The sequence below is a fragment of the Idiotropiscis lumnitzeri genome, chromosome 4 (assembly GCF_059441095.1).
Source record: "Idiotropiscis lumnitzeri isolate Australia: NSW breed Sydney's pygmy pipehorse chromosome 4, RoL_Ilum_1.0, whole genome shotgun sequence".
Taxonomy (NCBI): Eukaryota; Metazoa; Chordata; class Actinopteri; order Syngnathiformes; family Syngnathidae; genus Idiotropiscis; species Idiotropiscis lumnitzeri.
Window position 1 is genome coordinate 16,182,797 of NC_142394.1, and position 15,894 is coordinate 16,198,690.

At 40.0% G+C, this 15,894-nt stretch overlaps 2 protein-coding genes across 5 annotated transcripts; one reads left to right on the forward strand and one right to left on the reverse strand.

Annotated features, from left to right (window-relative positions):
• The first annotated feature begins 119 nt into the window (after positions 1-119).
• LOC148338310 (pre-mRNA-processing factor 39) lies at positions 120-9,346 on the forward strand. 3 transcript variants are annotated; one of them, XM_088294404.1, is made up of 15 exons: positions 120-238; positions 1,080-1,294; positions 1,425-1,550; positions 1,630-1,748; positions 2,283-2,450; positions 2,527-2,707; positions 2,805-2,909; positions 4,046-4,163; positions 4,242-4,414; positions 5,450-5,573; positions 5,675-5,946; positions 6,653-6,837; positions 6,939-7,013; positions 8,567-8,744; positions 8,826-9,346. In XM_088294404.1, the coding sequence occupies exons 1-15, from the start codon at positions 187-189 to the stop codon at positions 8,895-8,897; spliced, it is 2,163 nt and encodes a 720-aa protein (XP_088150530.1). In that variant the 5' UTR covers positions 120-186; the 3' UTR covers positions 8,898-9,346. The 3 variants fall into 3 exon arrangements, with proteins under 3 accessions (XP_088150530.1, XP_088150532.1, XP_088150531.1); XM_088294406.1 differs by lacking the exon at positions 120-238 and adding an exon at positions 263-344; XM_088294405.1 differs by lacking the exon at positions 120-238 and adding an exon at positions 294-431.
• A 49-nt stretch (positions 9,347-9,395) lies between these two features.
• ubxn1 (UBX domain protein 1) lies at positions 9,396-13,363 on the reverse strand. Of its 2 annotated transcripts, none has more exons than XM_088294407.1 (10): positions 13,302-13,363; positions 12,759-12,823; positions 12,626-12,679; positions 12,441-12,559; positions 12,169-12,250; positions 11,365-11,556; positions 11,238-11,289; positions 11,047-11,163; positions 10,022-10,205; positions 9,396-9,933 (listed from the first exon to the last, which is right to left on the reverse strand). In XM_088294407.1, exons 2-10 carry the CDS (start codon positions 12,815-12,817, stop codon positions 9,893-9,895), a joined length of 900 nt encoding a protein of 299 aa, XP_088150533.1. In that variant the 5' UTR covers positions 12,818-12,823; positions 13,302-13,363; the 3' UTR covers positions 9,396-9,892. The 2 variants fall into 2 exon arrangements, with proteins under 2 accessions (XP_088150533.1, XP_088150534.1); XM_088294408.1 differs by lacking the exon at positions 13,302-13,363 and adding an exon at positions 13,032-13,295.
• Positions 13,364-15,894: the final 2,531 nt, after the last annotated feature.

Genomic DNA, 15,894 nt, shown 5'->3' on the forward strand with positions numbered 1-15,894 from the left:
TATACAATGTCCGTATCACTAAATAAATTATGTCTTCAGACGTTTAATTTTTGGATGTTTTAAATTACCTTCGTTTAACTGAATTGGGTCTTTTTTGCTACATCGGTAGTGGCGCACGTGGTGACGTCAGAATGAAGTTCCGTCTTGGCGGCGCGGTTTAGTGACGCAAGAACGAGGTTTGCCATCATGGCGACAGAAAAAGAAATGAGCGGTAATGGGGAGCTCGGTGAGCCTTCAGGTACGTTGTATAATATAAATACAAGTCAAAGCGATGTTAAGTGACGTGTGGGACCTATGCTTAAGAGTTGTTGTTCATTCTGCATGAGCACAAGATAAACGTTCGAGTAAGAGGTTCTTGGTTTGAAGGCAGCTGTGACTAGCCCAAGCTCGGCTAACTGGCGTTAAAATGCATTAATGGACTATTGGAATAAGTAACCCTTCTCACTTCGACTTGTAACAAAAACTGCTTCGTTTGCTCTTTGCTTGTGTCATTACCTTGGTCAAGCTTTCTTCTACTTGCATGGCTCTGAATGAATTAAATTATCTATCGCTGTTCTAACTTATGGGAAAGGGGAATACAAACTATTTATATTAGATGCACGTGTGATTATGATCAACACTTATAGTCATAGCGGATTCAACACTTACATTCTATTCGGCTTACATTTGACTTGTCTTGAACTTTATAGAAATAAAAATACGCAAACTGTTGCAGTGAATTTTGGGCTGGCATTGTGAATGTCACGTGATCAAACCTAGAACGCAGGTGGGCTGTGACGGTGACAGTCCTAGGGCACGCTTGACATCAATTTCAGTCGACAGCAGGGGGTGGTAATGCGTAAAATCTTATACTCGGATCGCTGAAAACGGTGGATTTAATACTTATTCGATCAACCCAATTTTAGTTTAGGAACAGTTAGCCATGCAAGTTATTTCTTATACATTATAATCATCATACGCAGATAGGAAATTGATGTTATTTTCTTTGCAACACATCAATATTTTTTATTCATAATAACTAATGGCAGACGTAAAGGTTGATGAAAAATGCAACTTTTTATTTTTGTGCTATTTTATAGCCATGGAGGTTGCCGAGGCTCCCACGTTACCTCTTCCGGAGATGTCAGATGAGAACGGCTGCGCTGACTCAGCCGCTGAAGCTTTTCCACAGGCAGATGCAGAAGACGAGGGAGGCGATCTGCCAGCAGACTTTGAATGTCTTTGGAATGCTGCACACGACAATTCTCAAGACTTCACCAGTTGGACTGACCTGCTGCAGTACTGTGAGCAAGAGGTGACAGCCTGAGGTTTATTCTGGAAAAAATAAAACATTTTTGATAAATATCAGATTAGGTCACATAGACATATTTGATTCATCAAGAAGCGTTCTGAATCCTGTAACTTCAACACATTGTTCTTGTCAGGGCCACGTTGCAGCATCTCAGAGAGCCCTGATGGCCTTCCTCGGCCGCTTTCCACTCTGCTACGGTTATTGGAAAAAGTTTGCTGATTTGGAGCGTCGCGTGGGTAACAACGACAAAGCAGCTGAGGTATAAATATATATAGAAATAAATTAACCTTTGAGGCCAAATTGAGAGGCGATTGTGTGAGTCTGGTTTTTTGTTTTAGGTGTGTGTTCAGGGTCTTCAGTCAATCCCTCTGAGTGTCGATCTGTGGATCCACTACATCAATCTGCTGTTGGGAACACTGGACATGAACCAGCAAGAGTCACCCAAGCGTATTCGCAGGTACACACACACATCCACAATTACTGTATTTTCTGATATAGTATTTTTTTTTTTAATTAAAATATTGAGAGCACCGATTTTCCATCACTGTAGGTTAGGGTTTAGGCTCTTATCAGGGGTCAGGCTTCATTATTATATTGTATTCTATCGTATTATATTACTTTAACTTACTTGAAATATAACCATATGAAATTAAGACTCTATACAGTGAGCACCTGTTCACTGTTGCTGATAAGTTGCAGACTTACAAGGTAAAATTGTGCAATACAGATGCTTCACACATTTAAAGAAATTTAAATACATTTTTAGATTACAAAACACATTTTATTAAAAAAATAACTTTGTATTACAAAGAAAAGAATATTCACAGTTGAGTGGTATGTATCATTCAGATTTTTTCTTTCTTTCTTTTTTAAAGTTTGAAACAATTAGAGCAAAGACCCCCGACATGTTTTGCTGCTGTTAGAGGAGATACTTACTTGGATTGTATTTTACCCAAAATGTGTCTCAACGATATACATCCTCAACTTTCAGTGTGTTTGAGGATGCAGTTGTAGCAGCCGGCCTGGACTTTCACTCAGACCGACTGTGGGATCTATATGTCGAATGGGAGAAGGAACAAGGGAACTTGAGGAACGCCACAGCTGTGCTAGACAGAGTCCTCAAAGTTCCCACGCAGCACTACAGCACGCACTATGAAAAGTAAGACACACCAATGCTTACAATCGTGATTGGGGAAAAATATTCGTATTATTGTTGCATGGGACATCTGGCATAGGTTCAAGGCCCACCTGAGCAATAATGAGCCTAAAGAAGCACTTTCTCTGGAAGAGTATGAGGAGGTGAGGGCCTTTTGCCGGGAGACTCAGAAAGTGGAGCGTGCCGAACAGGCCAAGGAGAAAGGGAAAGAGATGCCGCCTGGGGAGGAAGAACCCGCCACACCTGAGGGCACAGACTCGGTGAGGAACTTTTCACTTCATCACACTTCTCTGACCCATTGAACTGAGGCGATCGCAGGATAATGACCTTTATTGTCTCCATGTTCACTTTGCATAGGAGGAGCTGATGCAAAGGATTAGAGAACAAGTGTTGGTCCGCCGGGACAAAATTTACCAGAAGAATGAAAATGAAGTTCGCAAGAGATGGAACTTTGAAGACACTGTGAGTCATGATCATAAGCTTTTTCCAATGTCACATGCTCTTGGAGCCGTTTATTGAACGGTACAAACTGTCAAACTAATGCAAAATGAAAACACTCGCATGAAGATACAGTAGGCCAAACTCGCATCCGGATGATGCTCACGGAGACTACTCGGCTATTGTCTCAATATATAGTAATTGTGCTTTACAAAAACGTGTTTTCTTTCCATTCTATTTAATGAAGTTTTACTGTTTTTTATGCAATAGTGCAATTTTTCTTTTCTGCGAATCTGAATCCGCTTTTTCTCTAGCCCGCCAGATTTTCGTGATAATAATACAATAACAATATGTCGTATAGTAATAAATATTAAATATTTATGAATTAAGGGTTGGATTCAGCAATAGCTGATTTATTTTCTAAACCTTGTAGCTATACAATAGAAGACATGATCAAATCTGTATTGCGCAAGGTTTTATAGGTCAAACAAGAAAAAAATAATTTTGAAATTGGCATCAAAAATAAATTTACACACTCAAAGCCATCTGAATAAAATTGTTCTTTGACCTCCGTAATCAACAGCAAGAATTGTCGTGAAGTTTACAATATTTTTCATTTTGGTTGCTTTTGGGGCTTTCAATTCATTTCAATGGGGAATATTGATTTCAATGAGCTCGCTTATGAACAAATTAAACTCAAGTCAAGGTACCATTGTAATTCTGTTTTTCTTTTTTTTTAATGATTATTATTATTTTGCTGTAATTATCTTTATTTGGAATATTCACACACAAAAATTCCCACATATCAAAACCATCAGAACATAAATGTCTCTTTTTTTTTGTTTCCTCGCATGAGACCACAGAGAAAAATTCGTGACTGTAGGTTTTGTAATGTCCACTCTCCTTGAGCGAGTAAGGTTTCGTCTGACCTTTGTTTGGACGGGATTATAGAAAACAAATCAAATACCGATAATATGCTCTGAGTTAGCTGTCAGACAGGACTCACCAATTCACTTTTAGATAATTTTGACGCTACTTACTGAAAGTCAAAACGAAATACATATTACTATGTATAGTACTATTGCTAATGCTTACCATTGTCTTACGGTTTTGCTGTCCAAAATATTCCAGTCACACAAATGATTCCATTTAATTCATAGATCAAACGTCCATACTTCCACGTGAAGCCGCTTGATCAAATCCAGCTGCGTGGTTGGCACGCTTACCTGGACTGGGAGCTCGCCCAACTGAACAAAGACACTGGACACGGTAACGAAGGTAATTGCATCACATCAACAATGTCTTTTTCAATGTGATGCCACAAACATCCCGTTTGACACTCTCACGTCTGCGCAGACTCAAACGAGACAGATGCGGATGTCAAAGAGGCCACGGAGGACCAAGAGGTGACAGCCCAGACTCAGCAAGGAACGGAGGAAACCGAAGGTGCCCTTGACGACCACAGAGTTCGTGTGCTCTTTGAGCGCTGTCTGATCGCTTGTGCTCTCTATGAGGAATTCTGGACCAGGGTAAGAGAATACACTCAGTGGCCAAAACATTCGGTGCACCTGGGTGAAGACCCAATTTTGGAGTTTTATCAGAAATTCTGCCTTAACAACACTAAATAGAATGGCACTAATTTGAGGGTGTACCTCAGCAAAACCTAATAACCCTAAACATCTAATTTGGTTGTTTGAAAAGTCATTATGTTCTGACGCATAATGTTCCACTCCTGATGGCCAGAATACATAAAGAAGTCAACGCTCGCAACAGATTCTGACCACAGCTCCATCTATTTGGATGTGGTGCATTGCTGCACCCGTTATTTGAAGTGCAACAGAGTGAAAGTCAAATCTTTCATCATTCTTCACTCAATCTAGAGTGCTTGAAAGATGGAACGTGTTCTTTCTAGGGAATGAGTGGGGATGGTTGTTGTAGAATTTTTCCATCATGCACCCAACTGTCCATTTCTTTGTAGAGTTTCACCTCACCCCAAGAAGTTTGTGTTGAGGATGTGTCTAGTTATTGATATATTATCCTGTTTTTGAGTTTATCATCAATTCAGTTGAAATCTATTCTATACATTTATTTTTCACATTGATTAGACTTACATGCAGTCTCTCTCATGCCGGATCTGTTTTCTTTGATAAGTCACTACGATACGCAAAGACAATGCGTCTGAGAGACTTTTCTTAAAATGAATTGTTTGCAGGACGTTAGCTATTAGATTTTAATCTCCAAGCTTTAGCTTGATATCCTTTATTTACAAAGTCCACCTCTAGGGAGTGCATCCACCCCACTCATTCAAAAATGACACGTCAAGTCACAAAAGCGGACACACTTAGAGGGTAGGACTGGAACTCATACAAATTTTGTTTGTATATGTGTTTAAATATCATCAATGTACGTTTTAATTCTTAGTAAGCTACTTTTGTTCCCTTTTGCAGTTTTCTTTAATGTGTGCTTTTAGATTTTTTGCTTTTGGATGTATGAAGCACCTTGCGTTGTCTAGTATCTAAAATGTACTGTATAAATGACAGGCTTGCCTTTTGTGCTTTGTTCAGTATGCTCAATACCTGGAGACGCGCAGTGTTGATGAGGTTCGAGCGCTCTACAAGCGAGCCTGTCTTCACCTACCTTCCAATCCGAACCTCCACATGAAGAGGGCCACGTTTGAGGAGAGACACGGTATGAGGCAATGCAGTAACATCTCCTGTTGTTTCATTTTCAGTTCTTTTGTTTTTGCCTTTGTCCCCTCTTTTCTCAACGTGCCTCGTCTTGGCCTTCAGGCGACCTGGCTGAGGCTCGGCAAGTGCTGCAGGCTCTGGATAAAAACATGCCAGGTTTGGCCGTGGTTCGTCTCCGCAGGGCCGCTTTGGAGAGGAGGGCAGGCCAACTGGAGCAGTCAGAAGCTCTGCTGCAGGAGGCGGTGAGCCAATCGAAAGAAAAGCCCACCTTGCACGCATTCTACTCCATCAAGCTTGCTCGGCTGTTGCTGAAGGTCGGCAGAAAGCCCGGCAGAGCTCGCAGCGTTTTACAGGAAGCGTTGGAGATCAGTCCGGTGAGTGCCCAGTAGCTGCTCTTAAGACTGCAGCACTTTTTAGAGCTGAATTAATGAATCAAATAACTCAAATTAATTCAATTACACAGAAAAGTAGAAGCAAAAAAAAAGATTTGATCATTTTTCCAAATGGACTTGAAGTTTGGGATTAGAGGTGCAATGATTAATCGATGCATCGACAACGCAAAACAATTTTTTGTCTGATTACGTGATGAATCAATGGGATAGATTGCTACAATCATTTATTTTTAAAGTCTTCAATGGCTGATGACCTGTTTGTCACATTGCTAGGGGCTTTATATTCATACATGATTCCTCCTAAATGACAGATGTTTGCTTAATGCATCCATTTAACAAATAATACACTGAAAATGTAAAATATCTCGAACAAATGTTGAAAAATATGTTGCATCATCCCAGGAAATGTTTAAATGACATATCTCGAGGCTCAACTCATCTTGAACGATGTAATTTTGTTTTAATTGGCAAGAAGAATTAACCTGTGTAGCCTCCTGTTCATATGTGATATAATTAAGATTATCATGAATTATGACTATTTTAGTATCCAGTGTATATTTTTTGTGTGGTGCGCAGTGCGATTTTTCTAATATGAGCCTTGGCTTGTTAACTCTAGCGAGACCATTAAAACGCTAGTAGTGCTCTGAAAACATGACTTCTAACGCTCTCTAGTTCTTCCCACTCTCAGGGAAATGACAAGCTGCACCTGAACCTGCTGGAGTTAGAGGCATCAAGCGAGCTGCGGTCATCAGCCGAGGCGGTGCAGGAATGTGTGACGCGAGCCCTGGCAGCGCCTCTCGCACCGCGCACCAAAATCCTCCTTTCGCAGCGCTGCCTCCAGTTTGTGGAAGAGTACAGCAACTCTATCCAGAGGTTAATCTCTCCTTCAGTTGTTTTTTGTCTTTGTTTTGTTTAAAAAGGTCTATTCTGGCTGACTGTGTGTCCCTCACGGCTTGCTTCTATATCCTGCTTAGTGTGCTGTCTGTCTACGAAGCGCACCAGAAGCTGCTCAAAGAGCTGGGCGGGACAAAGAGAGAAGCAGAAAACAGGTAAGAGAAACAAAACAGAAGAGGCCAAGTAGGACTGAACGAACGATTGATTGTTTTGGGACAGAAATCGCGAGCTCAGACAATGTGATTTCGATTTAAAGGGCTCTTGTGCCGTGCTGACTTAAAAAAAAAAAAAAAAAAGGGTGTCCCCCGTCGTCCCGAAAGCAATTCATTTTGCCGCTGCTTGAATGCTAGGCGCCAAGCTATCTTGCGCCACAGCAGGACAGACTTTATTTGTACTATAGTCTGTGCTCAGCAGCAGCAAAGAACTACGTGATGCGCGTCATCTCGTCTGTGGTGACAAATAAACGGCCAACGAGGAGATACTAAGCGTGCTCATTGTAAAGTGAAATGCAGAGACCACTCAAAGTAAGTGCTTACGTGCACAGTCAACTTCTAACGGAATCTGGCTAGAACTGCCTTAGGGCGGAGAGCCAGCAGCTATGAACGGAATTTCAATCAATACGTCTCTAGACATAAAATAAGATGGCTGCATTAGTAATTTAGGAGACGCTCTCAGACCTGAACATGGAAACGGCTGATGTCATCATGACGAAGAGGTTCGATGTCAAATTTATATTAAATATTTATAATATCATCAATGAAATTTGCGCTATTATGCACCACGGAGTACTGAGTTTGGAGATCTATACAATAATGGGTCTCAGAATTAATATTTTAATCAATTTAGCTTTGCAGAGGGACAACGATTTCATTGACATAATCTCATTTTGGGGTTAAAAAAAATGCATTTTCATATCCATAACTACAAATGAATACAAAATTATACTTGATGGCAAGTAGTTTTTAAAAACTTAAGAACTGCCCTCCTCACAAAGCCTGTTTATTGTCCTTGCATTATTACAGTAATAGCTTTTATTGTTTTTGATGATATAATGAGATTCTCTGTCATGTTTGTAAATGACATTGTGAAGAAAATCGCAAATTAAATCGCAGTGTCTGTCAGAAAAATCATTTTTTTCTTAAAATTGTACAGCGCTAAGGTCAACCATTAGCTGCATGTATCACTTGGGAGATTTGTGAAATTTCACAATTTTTAGTACTTTTTGTACAACTTGCTGTTTTCTAAGGCTGCAACTCACCATTGTTTTAATAATCAATTTTTCCATTATTCAATGAATCAGATTTTATTTTTTTTTTTAAGTTTGAATTTCCATTCCACCCTCCATGAACCTGATGTGCTAGAAAAAAAACGTAGACATTTTTTAAATCGGCGTCAAAAATATCTTTACGGACACGTAAATACATCTTTGATAGAAATTTACTGTAGACAGAATAATCATTCTGCTTTGATGGAGAACCACAGTAATCTGGGAATCTCTCTCTGTTATCTAACAAAGACCTAAATGGCATAGTTCACAACAGCCGTTTGATCCATGTACTGAACAATGCATTTCCAAGGCCCGCCACTCCAATTGCTTTCTGTGATTTCCAGTTTATCTGTTGCAACCTGCTGATGACATAGACTGTGTTCTGTTTTGGTGGAGCGATTTCTAATTATAAAGAAGCACAATTCTTCTAATTCCCCACAGGGATGAAGGCCACGAGAAGGCGATGAAAGTGGATGACGACGAACCAGCAGATGACGCATCAGCACAAGACCCGCCCACTGATCCCCAGGTCCCAATCACGGTACCACCTCCCTCAGCAATGACCATGGACGTGAGCGCTGAGTCCGGTGGCTATGGCGGATACAGCAACTGGTATCAGGTATGAATTCATTTGTCTCTCTTACAATGGATTTCAACTCATTTCTCGTGTTGTGTAGTAATTTGCCTTTCCCTCTGCCAGCAACCACAGTACGGCAGCTATGGCTACCAAAACACCTGGAACTACAACCAGGGATACTATCCATCCAGCTAAAACTTGCTGAGAACTAAGTGAGGCACTGGGACTTAAAAAAAAAAACTGAAAGAGACAGTCCTCTCCAATTTGGTTCTCGCACTATGTCTCCCAGCATCTTTTCCTCTTCACTGTGCCTCTCCTGGATTTCCTCACAAGGTGCTGTGGTTTGGGCTCGGTGATGCGAAGCAGCTAGAGGATACTGACATAACCATGTGTTGCTTGTTAGACCTTGTTGCTCTGTTTTTATGTCTATAGGCTTTCAGTTTTGTTTGAAACTTGTTTTATAATCTAACTTTGCAGTCCATATATTATGGGGAATTTTGTATGGTCGTGCAAAGTACACATTTGTTCCCTCATGTACATAGTGTTTTTTGCGTCTCATGGGTCTACTCTCCATGTTTGGATCTTGAAACGCTCCATTTGAGTGGTTTGTAGAAGAAAGAAAAAAATAAATTACACGCCGATGATATGCTCCACTCACCTTTTCCCAATATGCAAATTGAGCTACAACAGCAATTCTCCAAGTCAGCTTTATTGAAAGTCAATTCTTGAAGTCAATTATGCAGACATACTTGTCATTCTATTCTGACTTATAAAAACTGGCAAAGTAGAATCTCACAAAATCAGTCAATTGTGAACTCAATTTAAGGCCCTTTTAAAAAGGCAAGTGGAGATCGTTTAGAATGGGAATCCAGTTAAAATTTGTGTTCTGTGTTGACCTTACTGACACCAGTCAGACGCCTGCTAGATTTACTATGTACATCTTTAGTCACTGCATTCAAAACAAACATCCAGTGAAATCAACCAGCCACACAATCATATTTTTTCTTTGAAGCTTTAGCTGATATTATGATATCACATAATTTCAACCTTCATCATTAATAGTCCTGTTGGCTGTCTGGCAGAATGACACTAAAGCTGTACGGTCCGGTCCAGTCCAGTCTGTTTCTTGCGTAAATGGGGTGGAGGTGGTGAGGTAGGCTCACTGAGTAGAATGCTCACCCTAAACTCACTCACTTTTTGGTAACAACCAGCACAGCTGAAGGCACCAAACCTTAAACAAGGACAAATCAGAGGGAAATGAATTAGAAGCAGCAAAGATGTCCAGAATAGCAAAATGTCTTCTGGTAAGTCTGTCTCACCCAGCTCTTTGAGTGGCTTTTCCATGTCCAGATCAGTGTAGACGTGACGGGGGTAAGGGGATAGCAGCGTGAAGTCCTGACCTTCTGGTGTGTTGCCGTTCACCTGCACGTAGACGCGCACCGCCGCCAGCGGCTCCTGGGCCTTGAACACCGCCGTGAGTGTGGAGCCATCCAGCAGACGCACCTGTTGTTAATGCAGGACAAGTGGTAAAGTGAACTTGCTTTTCTCTTAAAAAAAAAAAGTTAGTGTTTAATCAATTAAAGTTTTCTAAGGATGTCCACATAAATGTCTTATGACTCCTGCATTAAGTATCATTTACATGACGTCCTTACAATACTATTTGTATGAAACTCATGTTGTAAACAGGCTTATACACTGTAGCGCTTCACTCTTAAATGCACTTCAATTTTGCATCATGAATTTCATTTTGACTTTGTGCATTTCAATTGCAATTGCGCTTCCTGATTGCCACCTAAATTCCCATTCAAGAAATGAATTAGAATTTAGGGGTCATTCTCAATTTGATTCTGAATTGCGTACAGCCCTTTTGTAAGCGTCTCAGGGTGCTAGATATGCGGCGCAATTTTCGTAGCTGTAGGTCAAACGTACCAGGACAGGGCTCTGTTAAATCTCTATAGGGGGCGCTACAGACACCCCACACCTCCCCCTTTTTTTGTTGATGTTGTTGTACTACTCTGGAGTAGCAACTTAAAAATATAACATTTTTCACCAGGCCCGATTTGTGTGCAAAGATTGGTGAGTTTTTGTTCATGGTTTAGTTCTTCAAAAATGCAACCGTCGCATCTCAGGCCTTCTTTTAAGATTCATGGATTCAACACCTGTCCAGGCATTTGAAGGATCTGAGGGAACCGCAGCTTGGTTTCATCTCATGATGTCAAAATGTTAACAGCATGAGGAAGAGGACTGTTTAATTACCAGCACTAATTGAATCTGGAAATCTATTGGTTCATTGATGGATCAAACACACTCGAAAGTTCAGAGATGGCCATATTCAAATCCTGACCTGTATCCTGGACTCGTCATACTCTTTCTTAATGGGGGGCGGGCCCTGACTGGTGGGTGACACTGGGCTGGGCTGGACTGAAGAAGTACTTGTGCTTGAGGTTCCTCCGCCTCCAAACTTTTGTCGACAAGGGAAGAAAAATTCCAGTCGTGATTGTTGGCTTCACCACAAAGAAAAATGCAGTCAAGTACCTTTTGTGCTCTCTCCTCTCGGTCTCGTGCTATCTTTTCTTTAACTCTTTGCCTAGTAGGAAAAAAAACCCAAAGTCAATTTAACTTGACATCGTTTCCTACTGTGAGACGTTGACGGGGCCCTTACCTGGCCAGCTTGTCTTCCATCTTCTCTCTCTGCCGCAACTCGGCCAGCTTTTTCATATCGTCGTCTTGAAGCTTGTTACGAATCTGTTGCAGCTCTTGGCCCTGCTTCCTCCGCTGCTTTTCCTTCTCCAGCTCCTCGGCACGCTCGCGCTCTCGCCGCTCTGCTTGTTTCATCCGCATCAGCTCCTCCAGCCTGACGCACACAGGCCGCAGGTATCAGTTTGAGAGAGGCTCAACTGAAAATTGTGATTATTAAACTTGCTGGGAAAAAATGAAGGGCGATATTTTATTGTAAAGGCTTCTCGTCCATCTTAAGTGGTCTGGTCAATAGTAATTTCAAGAAAGCATACATTGACCCATGTGTGAACTAAGGTTATTATAGTTAATAAAATTACAAAAAATGAAATTTGGGAAAAATATTCTGAAGCAAAAGGAAATTAAAATGAGTCTTTAAATTCATAACTGAAAATACATGTTACATTAACAGAACTAACTAAAACTAGAATGACAGCAAAAATGTCCTTTGTTTTAGTCTTTGTCAATGAATTCCATACATAAGCTTTTAAGGTTAGTTTTTAAATGTATTTCCTTTGACTGGGGCTGTTTTTTTTTTAAAGATAACAAACAAAAACAAAAGGTGAGTGTTTTTTTGTTCTTTCTCACTGGTTAAATATTCTGTATAAAAAAACAAACTAATAAACTAAAACAAAAGCAGTTTTAAAAATATAAAAACTAACTAACTTGCTTTAAAAGCTAACTACAATGAAAAATCCCCAACTATTATAACCCTGGTGTGAACTCTGACCTTTTGACTTGCTGCTGTTTCTCCTCTTCTGTCATGTGCTTTTTGTCAGCATCACCAATCTGGCTGCCTTCGCCACTCGCAACTGAAAGATAACAAAACACCCAGCCATTTTCCAAACCGCTTACCCTCACGAGATATGAATGAAAAGGCCAAACAATGGAGGAATCTACTACAAAGCCATGTAATTTTACTTGATGCTAACATGATACAATTGGAACAGAATACACAAGTGACGGTTTATATTTGATTTTTTTTTTCCTTTCTCCATGTACCTCCGGCTGTTCCCCCAAGCGAAGGCTCTTGCATGCCAGTCTGGTCTTCGTCCGGTGCTGCCAAAACTGGAGGCTTATATGGCTCATCGATGTCTGGGTCGTTCTCATGCTCCATTAACCTGAAGAAAGTACATGTTTTATCGCCATCACTTTGCACATTTCTGACTCGTACGTTTCCAACTCACCAGTCCATAGCTTGTTCGATCCCCTGGTTTCCAGTGCTGGCCACAGCTCTTTCTCTGGAAAGACAGGATAGTGTAAGAATTTCTCCATCCTCTTAACTTCTCCAAAAAGTAATTGTGATCCACTGTTACTTACGCCCTGTTCCGGTCGAAGCCCATCTCCAAAAGGCTCTCAAGCGTTGTTAAGTCTGCCATTTTCAGCTGAAACACACGTTTTAAATCTCTTTACATTTGCTTTCTCTTATGTTCTCACATTGACGGAAGTCACGTCATTAATGCATTCAGCTAGACGCAACCCAACTCTAGCTAATATGACTTTTAACTCAAGCGCGGAGTTCAGTTCAAAACAAACCATATAAATGATGAGTCAAGTCACAAATGAGGTTTACGAAGATGATGATTTCCTTACCACAGCGTGGTCGAACGTGGCTGTCTTAAAAAACGACAAACGAATCTTAAATTAGCATTGATGTGGCTAGGTATCAAAGAGCCCAGCTAACGTTAGCGTTCCGGTCTAGCGAGGCTTTCGAGACAAAAGGCGACAAAAAGCAGTGCCAACAAACTCCAGCGTGATATAATGTATAAATATTTTAATGTTTATTGAACGTTAAAAAAAACACATCTATTTTATTTTCTCTATTTGAACAAGCCAATAACGGCGAGATGTTAGCTTACTCACGCGTTCGCAGCCACAGTACGGAAGCTCATACAGGTCAGAAAGAACGACATGACTTCGGCGAATATTGCGTATGAACTTCTTAATAGTACATGCTTAATACATTTGAAAAGTTACTCACTCGCCACATTTTTTTATATTTGACTTGACATGCACTGCAAAGTTCACTTTGATAATGTTTTAACTTCAAAGTAAAACATAAAAGAAAATACTATCGGGAACATTTAAAACAAATGACATTTTATGGTTGAGTTTCAATCTAGATTAATGTAGGATTTCTTCAACCCATTAATATTTAAAACTATTTTAATTAGCATTTAATGACTATCGTGTATTATGTACTTATATTCTTGTTATACTATATGGTTAGTTTATAATCACGTTGGACTAAAATTCACTAGAAATTGTATCAGCACTGGTAATAAATGAAACTTATTTAAGAGCATAATTCTGGTGTCACTGTTAGATACAAACGCTACTCACAGTATTTAATTTTGTCACAGACAGTGCACTGCAATTCCTGATCCCGAATAAAATAATGATCATTGTTCCCCAAAAGTGTTTCAAGGTGATTGAGTGGTGTCTCTTTGTTGTTTCTTAATCACATGGTGTGTGTTTGTTGGTGCGCAAACACAATGACATTTGCTTTTTCGGTTTTATGGGCATGGCGAGTCTGTTACATATTTACAGTAATTGTAATGATTAATTTCTTTCTCGCCCACTTTGCTAACTTAAGGAGCAGCCAGTCCGGGCGCAGGCATTTTCTTTACTTGTTGCCTTTCTTCTGGACAACTCTCCACCAGTTGTATGACGTGTTAGTCACTAACTCTTTCAGGTAAGGTATTTTAATTTTATTTATTTATTTATTTTATTTTACGTCAGCAGACTCCATGTTCTAGGCTGTAAGTATGAACTTCTAGTGCATTCACACTCACTATGTTTTAAATATTCGGTGTTGTTAGTGAGCTGGAAAAATGCTCGTTTAATATAGTTGATATGTTTAGAGTTTAATCAATTCTGTCGTGCATTAACCACATATTCGACTCGTTCGAAAGAAGGGCCAGCGAGGGAATGCATTGAACTACAAGAGAAGGGTTGACATGCAATCTGTAATCTTTGTTCATTGGATTGATATTGATGTCCTTACGCAAAACTGTAAATGATCATCGCTATTGAATAAAATATCACATCGTGTCATTTCTGTAACAGAGCAGATATTCCCAAATCCACTGCTGCCATGATGTGTGCCCGTAAGTATATTTCAGTCGGTATTAGTAAAATATCACTCAAATCATTTCAAGTTAACAAACACAAATGTTTACACTTATGTCTCTCATTTCGACTCATATCTTAAGACAAAGATGATCTATTTTCCTATAACAGGTAAGCTTTTGTTTAAAAACAACCGAGTGAAGGAAACTGTGAATGTGCAAATTTGAATTACTTTACGGTCCTGTTATTTTCATTATGGTTTGGATTAAAGGTCAAAGATAATTTCCGATTACAGAAATTCAGCAAAATTCTTCAGAAAAGATTCATACACATAACTCGTAACATGCTCGCGTATTTAAAATATTTCTGAACGAACGTAATCACACGATCACTGAATGTCAGTATAGATTCTTCTTTCATTCACCGGGTGAATGACCCTCATTTTATTGGTGTCATAAGCGTAAAAATGTAATCTCAAGGGGGGTAAAAGCCAAGGACATGACAGTACTTGACTTTAGGTTTATTGCGCGTGGGTCGTGTTATCACTTGAGGACTGCAATATTATTAGTAAATGCTGGGATAGGCTCCAGCACCCCCGCGACCCTAGTGAGGAGAAGCGGTACAGATGATGGATGGATGGATCAAACTGACCAAAAGAGGGCAGCATTATTCCGTATGTGATCAGATTTCTGCCCGGAAGTTGTCGCTCAAGCAAGAAGCTCATGACAAGAAATGCCGGTGTTCCCCATTTGCTAATACAAAGTTTAGACATTCATACAATGTAATATCCTGTGTGTAACCACTTTGTCCGAATTAATCATGGAAAGTAAAACAACGTGACACATGATAAAGTGTCACGGTGTGATTTTTAAATACCTTGTGCATCCTCCCTTTCATTGTCTTACTGAAATGAATACTATGACATTCACTTTTACTAAGTCTTGCTTGGCAGCTGTGTTCTTTTGCTGTGGGTCTCGCCAGCTGTAACAGCATCTCCATATGGGAAAACTTGGCTTCCAGTGGAGCTGCTGTTATCTGTGGAGGGACACCTCTTATCAGCCCAAACCTCTATGTAGGCTACATCCCGTAGATCACAGTTGTTGCATATTGTAATTGTTCTGTCAATAAAATAAATTGAAAAGACATTCTCTCTTTTTTGTTGTCCATTTTTATGGTGATGTGGGGAGCATGGTGAACAAGTGGTTGGCATATCTGCCTCACAATTCTAAAGTTGAAATCTCAGTGTAGGCTTGCGTTAATTTGCTTCTGGTACTGTGACTTGGTCCCTTAAAAAACAGACTCGTTTTGGTTCGTGGGAGACTCTAAATTATTTGTCCATAGGTGTGAATATGTGAATGGTTGGTTGGCTACAGGTATTGTGTAT

Bases quoted from the DNA above. Each gene is read 5' to 3' on its own strand.
- ubxn1 (XM_088294407.1), bottom strand. From the start codon at position 12,817: ATGGCAGACTTAACAACGCTTGAGAGCCTTTTGGAGATGGGCTTCGAC. The intron at 11,557-12,168 runs GTCAGAGTTCAC...TGTGTGCGTCAG, and splicing joins AAACAGCAGCAAGTCAAAAG to GCTGGAGGAGCTGATGCGGA. The intron at 11,290-11,364 runs GTAAGGGCCCCG...TTTTCCTACTAG, and splicing joins ATGGAAGACAAGCTGGCCAG to GCAAAGAGTTAAAGAAAAGA.
- LOC148338310 (XM_088294404.1), top strand. From the start codon at position 187: ATGGCGACAGAAAAAGAAATGAGCGGTAATGGGGAGCTCGGTGAGCCT. The intron at 2,451-2,526 runs GTAAGACACACC...CATCTGGCATAG, and splicing joins TACAGCACGCACTATGAAAA to GTTCAAGGCCCACCTGAGCA. The intron at 5,947-6,652 runs GTGAGTGCCCAG...TCCCACTCTCAG, and splicing joins AAGCGTTGGAGATCAGTCCG to GGAAATGACAAGCTGCACCT.